The sequence below is a fragment of the Meleagris gallopavo genome, chromosome 6, assembly GCF_905368555.1.
Source record: "Meleagris gallopavo chromosome 6, MGAL_WU_HG_1.1, whole genome shotgun sequence".
In the NCBI taxonomy this organism is placed as follows: Eukaryota; Metazoa; Chordata; class Aves; order Galliformes; family Phasianidae; genus Meleagris; species Meleagris gallopavo.
The window spans coordinates 16,754,692-16,765,062 of NC_139409.1; the positions used below are offsets into that span (position 1 = coordinate 16,754,692).

Consider the following 10,371-nt stretch of genomic DNA (forward strand, 5'->3'; position numbering starts at 1 on the left):
TGTTTATTCAGAAATGTACAGCTTAGCTATTGAATTTGTTGCATTACTGCAAAAGAATGCATGAGAATAGTTACCATGATGACAGCCCATCATAGTGCGTTAGTTTGATTCCTCCAAGTCGTGTTTAAATTTTGCTCAAAAATGTAATGAAAATCATCTGCATGATAGATGTCCCTGAGAATTCATAATACTGTATGTAGTGTCTTAGTGTAAGCTGATGCTTACTTTGTGTCACATTTTTTATTCATGTTTTGTTCATTATGTGTATGCATGTTATAGTACAATAACTGAAAACTGTTGCTTAATATACTTATTTCTGATGCTAGAATTGAAAAACACTGAGAGCTCTGAAAAATATATAGAGCAGAAAGGTTCTGTGGGCAAACTGAAATGGACTGGTTAAATGGTAATTTGAATAATGTATAAAACATTCTTCCTGAACAGAACCTCTTTCTTCTTTGGAAGTTTAAGACCAGAGAAAGTGTTAAACTTTTAATCCTTTTTTAATACATATTTTTTTTGAGCAACATAATATATTTATATAAAACAATTGTTCTGTGTTGAATTGTAAGTAGGAGAATTTCATTTATGTAAGTAAATTTGAAGATGAGCAATGCTGTATATCATACTGTTAATTTCCAAAGTTTATCTTGCAAATAAGCATTGATTAATAAGTTGTCTGTTAGGATTTAAGAATAAATGTAAGCATGTGCTATCCATGTTTAGGAATGGAACTTGAACACTTCTTAGATACCGTAGCTTTGGACATTTCTTTCTATTACTTATTACTATGTATAATTACTGCTATTATTTCAATTTTATAGCTAGAAAATAATTTAACATCCATACTTTATGCAATAGTTTCTGTTGATGGCACCACTGGCAAAGAATCAATTAAAATAGTTTTGTTTTTTATGTCTCCAGTCAGAATGGGAAACGCTTTTGTAAATGCACATGGAAGATATGGGTCAATATTTTTATCTGTCTTAAAATTCAGTATTCTGATGAACTCCAAAAACATTTTTGAAGATTTGTTTTTCTTAGCTGTGCATTGATCTAAAAGGAAAAAGTATTAACCTCTCACTGATGATCTTTGGTTTCAAACCTAAATTAATTTGTGCTTTTTAGAGAACACTTCTTACAAGATGAATAATGGATTAAGAGTATTGTGAAATCTAATACTTTACTCTGCTTTTTTGGAATGCAGCCTTGTGTCTGTGGCCAGTAACAACTGGAAGAGGAACCGCAGATGAAAACATTTTTCACCTGTGAAAGCATACTAAATCACATATTAGATTTTTGAGATAACAACTTTCAGTTCTGCAGGAATAAGAAATAGAGATCTTCTCCAGTGCTATCAAGGGCTTTCTTGTATGTTCTGAAGTTAGTGGCTAGTCTCTGTGCTGCTTCTGTCTTTTCTCAGCAATGAATTGCACTGCTCAGTACAGATAAGCTCAGTCCTAGTCTGATCTGTCCAGTTAGATTATTTTCTTTTGGTACTTGTACTTTTTTTTTTTTTTTAATATCCTTTCTTTTTTCTGAGATTTCTGAATGTCAGATTATTAGATATCACATATAATCTCTTTGTTTTCTGTTCTGTGTTAGTCTAGTTAAAACAAACTGTACCGATTGGTCCATCTCATAACCCTTCTCTGGACCTGTTCTAGTTCACATTTAAAAGTGTTACATTAACTCAGATGACATAAAAATGAATTCAGCTGTTCTTTATCCAGTGTTATGAATATATTCTTCTTTCTTGCTCATGAAAAGACTTTGCTCTGATATGTGCTAGGTGTAGATTTTACTGCTTTGCAGTATTTGACTCTGGATAACCATTAATTTGATATTCAGTGCCCTGATTTTGCCTGTATTTAAATTATGTATATTGAATGGTACAGGTGCCAGGATCTTTATTTATCACTTCATATGAAGTGCTGCTGTTGGTTTCAGCAGTTCATACTGGCAATCTCAGCACTTACAAAACCATATGTTCTTCACCTGTTTCTCAGATGTCATTTGACTAAGTATGTTTAGGTTGATTCTGCTAGGGGGTGGTATGAACAGAACGGTACAAGTCAGTGCTTGTCTTACTATTGCCTGACATTTCATGTAATTTCATTATGATATTTCCCCCGCAAAACGTAAATTTTACTTGTGCTGAAAGATGTTACCTTGTCTTGTCTGAGAAGCTCCAGTCAACTAATACATATTAGGACTATAAGTAATGAAACAAAACTCATGAAGTATATTGGCTTAATGTACTGGTTTTAGAGAGAATGCAGAGGTACTCCTCAGGTAGATTACTGTTCTACTGTTATTTGCTGGAACTCTGATAGAAGTTAATGGATCATCATCATAATATGAATTGAAAATATTTTCCAAAAGTTGACATGATATTTTTTTTGTTTCAGTGACAGCATGTTGGAACTTAGCGTTATGCCAAAAGATGAGGACATCCTCCAATTGGTATGTTTTTGAGGCTTACATTCAGATGCATGCTGACTAAAGGAAAATGAAGTTTTGCTGTTGATTTTGAACTCTCTGAACTATGATACTAGCAAGTAATTAAAATGTTAACGTTTAGTTGTTTTGACACTCATTAGATGTTCTCCTACTTCTTTGCCACCTCTGAAATTTCAGAGGAATCCAAATATATGAGAAAATGCCTGCTTCATATGATATTTCTAGTAATCTTGTTTAAAAGAGAAGATAATCTTAAAATAATGTTTATATTTTTATTTAATTGTCTTCAGTTCCTTATGTTAGAATTTATGAATTGGGTCAGTTTCTGTAACTAGCATTTCTAATTGTAAAGAAACTAAGAATCATTACTAAATTTGAATTAATAAATTAGCATATGGAGCTTAAAATTAGTTTTTATTAATAACTCACTAATTCTTAGTAGATTTATGTAAAAAAATAAAAAAGCAGTGTGATGAATGCCCTTAAGTGATTACCAGTTTTAAAAATTGTAACTGGTGTGAATATTTTGTTATACTAGTGAACCTATGTTTCAAATTTTAAGTGATGTCCTGCTATAGGTGAGGTGATTCAGCTCCTATGTAGTGTCTCTAAGTTCAAAAGAGCTGGAAATGAAATACTATATGTAAGTATGTATTCTGAATAATTGGAGGAACCCCCAACATATTGGTGTTTAGTTTATTTTATGATTGGAAATAGAGGAAGGGAGACAACAGAGAGCAAGGTAGATTTTGTGGTTAGCAGTCCGAAAACTGTTTTCTAGTCTACACAGTAGTAGTAAGACTTAATTTTAAATAACTGCTAAGAAGGAGCTGTGGATTTTATTAGCTGTATTTTCCAGCATTAAAGGATGAATAGGCCAACAGGCTAAGTCTGTTAGCATGGTCATAATATTTTGAGAATATTTTACAAAGAAAGAGTCATTATTACAGGAAATACTGGTGCCGTGGAATGAGTTTGGGTAGTTGGGGAGTGGGGAGAGCTTTCACGAACTGTGACTGTGTAGGAATATGAAAATAGTAGGAGACAGTGTCAAAGGCTTTGTTCAAGTCTAGGTATACTGCATCAACAGCCTTCCTCTCAGCCACCAAGTGAGTCACTTGGTCATAGAAAGATATACAGCTTGCATGAGTTCCTTCTGATTGCTGTTGGTCTGCTCTTATGATGGGTTGATAGATGATTGAAGGACATGAAGGAATTTCTCCTCTTGTTTGCTGTGATGTATTTTTTGGATACAAACAGGCCTGTCTTGTGGACGATTGGTTCCACGTATCATCTGCTAGAGGAAAGCGATGAAGAGATAGATGTTTTTTGTATTCTGCAAGACTGATCATTGAGTGTACTCAGACATATCAGAAGCAAAAGGTTTTGGATAGCTGCAGTTTGTCATGCAGAAGAGGTGTCACTCTTTGATAGCAGAGTTGCAACACCTGAAAATGTAAATGATAGAAATGAATGGCATTATACAATAGAAGTCATTCATTTGTCCTGTGTTTTTTTTCCTTTGTAGAACGTCACAGGGAGAAATATATTAACTTTTAAAATAACAATTAGCATCCTTTTGAGATAGGGTCTACTGCTGTAACTTCACTCAAACAGAAAATGCAAGTGATTCCTCTGGTGGTGACTGATCATCTTCTGCCCTTGGATGTTAGGATCTATCTGTTCTAATGATAAGATTGGTAAATAACTTGGTTCAGAGCTGAACACCCACCTTTAAAATGCAGTATCTTTGGAGTAACAGCCCAGGATGTTGCTCCTTTTACTTTTTATTTTCAGAAAAGAAATTGTGTTTTGTGGTTGTTTGTTTGTTTGTCTTCTATTCTTATCCTTTTCATTAATGTTATCTTAGCTTTTTCTGGAGTTTGTGTGTCTGAATGAAATACAAACCTCATGGCAAATTCTTATTCCTGGATGAATTACGACTTACCTAAGTGAAAACAATCTCTGTGGTAGTTTTTCTGTCGGTATATGTTCAAAATGAATGATAAACTGCAAAGTACAATTCCCTTATTAATACAGGCATCAAAACACACTTGTGACAGAAATTTAATGGTAACATTAAGTTATTATCATAGTATTTTAATGTTTACTTGTTTGAGTTTTTTTGACATGTGTCAAATTTCACTAAATATCTTCATATGGCATTATGTAAACTGTTGACATAAATGCAGGTTTTCTGCACTAATAGGTATTGTAGTAGCTAAAGAAAGGTTTATCTGCACGATGAGGAGAAAATAGTTTCATTATATTCAAGAATGATGCTGGCTGTGTATGTTTGAATTATTTCCGAGTCTACTGTGTGTGGTAATGACTGGTTAGGAACCTGAGCACAGTTACTTGCTCCTATAAACATTAATATAAAGATAAACCTCAAGTTTAGCCTTTAGAAATGTTGTCTATGAACTCTGTTGAATTTCCTGAGAGCAGTGCTTCAAATCCATTCGTTAGTAGAAGCAGTGGAATGTTCCGTCCATGTTTTGTTGCCTGCTGTGACATGCATGCACTCCTTACTTAGAGGGGAATTCATGTGAAATTGTGTCATTAGTGAAGTCACTGTCAAAGTCATGTTTGCTCATTTGTTGACCTGATCTTGGAAATGACATTTTGGGGATGTGGGGAAGAAATGTTTAAAAGCATCTCTGTCCATGGCAAAAGCTTAGTCTTGATGAGAACTTACTTCTTCATGCTTCTTCCCAAAATTGAGATTAGTTTACTTAAGGTTATCTTTTTTATAACTTTGAACTATTTCATATATATTTTGATTATATAAACTGCTATTAAAGTTTAAAATTTGCAATCTGAATTAGACTATTTATATTTTAAGCAAATGACGCAGAAGAGTAGGTGAAAGGACAGATGACAAAGTTTTAGTGCAGATGGACTTTGATATTCTTGAGAATTAGAGCAACAGATGCCTCATGACATTAAGTGAGGAAAATATAAACTTTGCTTGACATGCATAATAGCCTCATGCATTAGTGCAAATTGGGAAGTAACTGGCTGAGTAAGAGAAAATGAGCCAGAGATTACAGTAGACAGCAGGGGCAGTGAATCAGCAGTGTGCAGTTGTGAGGTAAGGCAAATAACAGGCTGGGCTGCATTAGGGGCACCACATCCAGCAGATAGCAGATGAAGAAAGTTGTTACCTTCCACCACCTGAAATGCTGAAGATGCTATTCCTGAAACTGTGACTAGTTCAGGGAGGGTGAGAAAGAACTGGAAAAGTCCAGGAAAGAGCTACTGAGATGTCAAGGTCTTGCAACCTGCAGCTGGTGAGGAGAGAGGTTCAGGAGCTGGGATTTAGCCTTGTAAAGAGGTGGCTAAAGGGTGATCTAATAGCAATCCACAGTTACTAGGTACTAGGATAGTTACCAAGATCATGGAGATACAGTTTTCTCAGTAGTATCATAGGAGATTCAAATTAGACATCAGAAAGGGTAAAATAGTAGCACAATTTTTTTTTTTCTTTTACTGAAAGGGTACTATAGGACTGGAATCGTTGCAGATGGTAGCTCCATCTGTGAAAGTTTCTGAGACACAGCTAGACAAAGCAGTGGCTGAATTGGAGAGTGTTGGTAGTAGCTTAGTGTTGAGTGGTAGATTAAACAAACAAATGTATTTATATATTAAAAATTTTCCTCATGGCTTCACTTTTGGCTGGGAAAGTTTCAGAATTTCAGCACAGATGTCTGATTTTCCAGCTAAGTCAGTCAGATACGTTTTTGCGAACTGAGGGAAGAGGACTGTCTTCCAGAACTGTGCCTATAGTGTTTCAGGCCACTTTGGAATTAAAAAAAACCTGAAGGAAAGAGAAGTAAGAGCATTAGAGTTTTAGCTCCAGTTTTCAAGGTTCACATTTGGTCATCCTGTTTGTTTTTGTGAATTTTAAATTCTGTTTGTTTATACAAATTTTTAAGGTAAGGCAAGTGTACATGGCTAACTCAGGTGAACTGGAAAACCAAGGATTGGCTGGAAATACAGGAATGCACGTATTAGATGGAAATACAAAAATAGCAGGTATGATAAAAAGGGAAGGAAAACAGAATTGTGGGGGTATTGTTGGAGACAGATCTGCCTTATCAAGCAGGAATTAGGAGGCAAAAATAGAAAATGATGGTCAAAGGCCATAGCAAGTGGTGGTTTGCACAGTTTTGTAGGTTCCAGAACAAACTTCCTAATTTCTTCTGAAAGAATAAAATTAATTAGGACTAAAGCTCAATTATGTAATGCTAATTTTTTCTTCAAAAGCATGGCTTTTTGGACTGTTCCATTTTATGTAATAAAGGTACAGAATTGTGCTTTTTGTATGCATGCAAAACAGTCAGTTGAGATACTGCAAAATTAATATGTAAGTTGTCATTCTGTTCTATACTATGAAAATTTGAAACTGTTATTAATGTGTCTTTTTAACAGTCAAGATTGAAAGCAAAGTGGAGAGACATTTTTTTTATCAAGCAAGAGCAGAATGTGGACATTTGGAAAATAATACAGTTTGTCACTTAGCTTGCCAAAGAGATGGCAGAAGAAGGGCTCAGATAGATATGCTGGAAGCCTTTACTTATAAAGAAAAAAATATACATAAAGGACAACAGTGCCTGAATTCAGAGCTTAAGAATAGACTGTGATACCTGCTTGTGGCCAAAAGGCCCACAGTAATGTCAGTCTGTGGTTATCACATAAGTATTTTGAACAGCAGTCTTTCATCTCTCTCCATTTACGGTTTTATCTGAAGAAAACTTGTTTGTAACCATTTTGAGACCAAAAAGAGGAAGAGAAGGTTATAGTATCATTGTGTTTCAAGTTAGATCTGTCTACATAAATTTGTATAGCATTTTTAACCTTTTTTTGACAGAAATTAGGAATTTTGTATGTGTTAGTACGGAGATTTCATGTAGACATCACATTTTGGTGAACCATGTAGTTCATTTTCTTAATTGTATTTAATCAATTGTTGCTGTTTCATAGCCTTCAGGTTAGCAAATTTAATACTTGAAAAACACAACAAGAGGTGATCAAATGATGACACTCTTCAGTCATTCAGAAGCTCTCCATATGATGCAAAGGTCCAGTGTAAATGCACTCCATAGAGAGATTTGAAATTGTTGAGCCCGCTTTTGGGTGAGCCTTAGTGCTGACTCCTGTCAGCAGGACTTTGTGCTGAGGGTCTGTGGGGTTTGGGAGCCCGGCTTTTGAGATGTATTCGTGTTGGAATTCACGTGTTTGCTGATTACTCATTGTGTAAATAAAGAAGAACGTAGCATACAAGTCACTGAATTTTAAAGTCAGGCACATTTTAAGATACCATCTTCAAAACTTCCATCTTGAACAAGATCTGTCATATGAATTAAGCTTGGAAAGTTATTTTTAGTGTGACTTAATAATGTTTATCAATGTGCATGTAGACTCAATTGCAAAATAATGAATACCAGCAAATCCATGTGAATTTCAGGGGATTAATAAAATGTTGTGTAGAATGTCTTACTTGCTTAAAACAATTTATTTTTCCTATCATAACATGACAGTGTCATCTCATCAGTTAAAATCCAAATGTTGTTACACAAACTCACAGTAAGAAATTCACGCTTACTCTTTGGAGTTTGCAGGTTTGGTGCAAAGGCAGATTGTGAGGTGAGAGAGAGATTGCTCTCAGTAACTGGAAACACACTGAATTCTTAATGAGCAGTCAGTAGTTTTATTCCAGAAAAGAACTTTATCCATCCAAGATGCTAATTCAGTGGAATTGTTCTATGGTGAGCTTTCCATGATGTCATGTGTTGTTTTTTTTGTGTTTTGGTGGTGGTGGGTTTTTTTTGTTTGTTTTTTTTGTTTTTTTTAAATAAGATGGGAAAAAAATTTAAAAAATGTGAAGACTGATTTTTGCATCATGGTGGAACTTCCAATGAACTGCTGAGTTCTCAGCTCCCATAGGAATTCAAGGAGCACGGCATGTGTCTGTATCGGGAAGTTCTCATCTGGCTTTTATATTTCGTTTTAAGCTGGAAGACTGCTTTGATTTTACTTTCGATTTGTTTTTAAAAGACTATTTAGACTTAAATTTGATTTACATTCTAAGGGCTTATCAGTGAATTTTCTGTTGAAATCACAGACTAAGTTCATATTTTCACATACCACTAAAAAAACTAAGATGAGACAGTAATATTCAAACTGTGCTTTACATATTGTAGCAAAATACACTAAGTAACTAAGCAATGTATGACTACAAACAAGTATATTGGTGTGCTTCACATTTTTACTGACTTAAACAGTAAAAATTTAACTATTGCCTTTCCGTTGAAGCAGCTAATATATTTTGTAGTCAAAAGGTTGATAATGCATCATTCAGTGTGGCATTATTTGAACAGAAATCAGTTCTGATGTGTGTATTTCTTTGGAAGTTGCGCGGTCTCTGCAGGACTGTAATCAGGATTATGAAACAGAGCTTAAATATTCCTTTTACAGAAATCTCACAGCTCTTAATGTAATTTATCTTTCTTGGAAGAAGGTTTATGTTGTAATGATTTCTTGGGAAATGAATGGAATGAAATTAAAGGAAGTATACTTCTCCTTTCATCAGAATATTTTATTCATAATAATAGAGTATTTCAAATATACCTGCAGTCATGAAAACCTGCTCTTTATAGGGAGGAGGCAAGGCAGTGAAAATCTGGCTGGCCTTGTTTTGGTCCCTGTACGAATGTTTGTTTCTGAAGAAGTTTTAATAACTGTGGTCGATTTTTGTCAGGACCTAGGAATTGATTTTGATACTCATTTGTAGTATGCAGTTACGATCAGATCACAGCAGCTCTGGAATTCAGCCTTTCTGCTGTCAAAGTCAATGAAGCATTGTCTGTCGTGGGCGTGTTTTATGGAAGCATAAAGTCAGTGTACTTTATCTTGACATAATATGTCTATCCCACGTTTTAAACTTTTATCAGCTCTGTAACATGGTAATTCTTTTCTGATTTGGGTGGGGGGTTGTTTTTGCTTATCTTGCATGCCAGTGACCTCCTTACCATCTGTTTTCTTTTTCTTTGGCATCTTTTCCATTTTTTTTTTTTTACTGCCTATCATGATCTTAAATAACCATTTTATTGAAAGATTTAGAAATATTTATCTTTGTATGTTCCTTCCCTTCATTAAATGTGTCATGTGCAGAAGTAATCTGGCTTGATTTAGTTTTTTGGGTTGTTTTTTTTTTACTATGAATGGAGGAAAAATAAATCACATGAGCGGAGTGTTTCTGCAGCATCATTCCTCCAATTTCAGATGTATGGCATGAAAGCAGCTGCAGTCAGCTGACAGCTTGTGGTCGTGTTGAGATGTATGTGAGGAAGGGGCGTGCTGTTTTAAATGCATAATAAAGCTGTTGTTTCGTCACCAGGAAGCAGGGATGGGAGAAACCCGGGGGAAATGAGAGACAGTAATGTTGCTGTAGTGGAAGGGAAGTCTTGATTATTAGAACCAGAGCTCTCTGCAGGCAGCCGTGGGGAAGCACCAAGGCAAAATGGCACAAATATATTTTTTCTGTAAGGGTAGGAGATAAATGCAAGCAGCAGATAAAATCCTCAGATGGACACGCTCAGAAGGAGGGTGAAGTTATTTTTTATGCTCTACTGCCCTTTACCTCTGTTGGTACCTTCCAGTGAAATCGGTGTAGTTGTATTTTTAGCTTGCTGTATCCAACATCAATATGAAAACATAATTCTGTCTTTACATCTGTAAGCAGCTTTTACTATGTTCTTCCGTTCTCTGCCAGCTGCAGTTTACAAAGGATGTCACAGCACTGGTAAGAAGCATACAGTAGCCATTTCTGATTTTCTGTAAGGCATGTTTTTCTCAAGTGATTTGTGAGAAGCAAGAATAGGAAATGACAAGTTTGTTGGAAAT

At 35.1% G+C, this 10,371-nt stretch overlaps 1 protein-coding gene and 1 long non-coding RNA gene across 6 annotated transcripts in view; both read left to right on the forward strand.

Annotated features, from left to right (window-relative positions):
• ARHGAP21 (Rho GTPase activating protein 21) overlaps positions 1–10,371 on the forward strand; it is a 107,817-nt gene that overhangs the window by 68,376 nt on the left and 29,070 nt on the right. For 4 of the 5 annotated variants that reach the window (XM_085227264.1, XM_085227265.1, XM_085227263.1 and 1 more), the window contains exon 6: positions 2,412–2,466. In XM_085227264.1, the coding sequence (XP_085083390.1) occupies positions 2,412–2,466 (55 nt within the window). Of the gene's footprint in view, positions 1–2,411; positions 2,467–10,240; positions 10,271–10,371 lie in introns of all 5 variants that reach the window. The other variant, XM_031553860.2, reaches the window with a different exon arrangement.
• LOC146544091 (uncharacterized) lies at positions 2,475–9,054 on the forward strand. The gene is made up of 2 exons (XR_014884213.1): positions 2,475–6,501; positions 6,898–9,054. It is a non-coding gene; the product is annotated as an uncharacterized LOC146544091 (long non-coding RNA).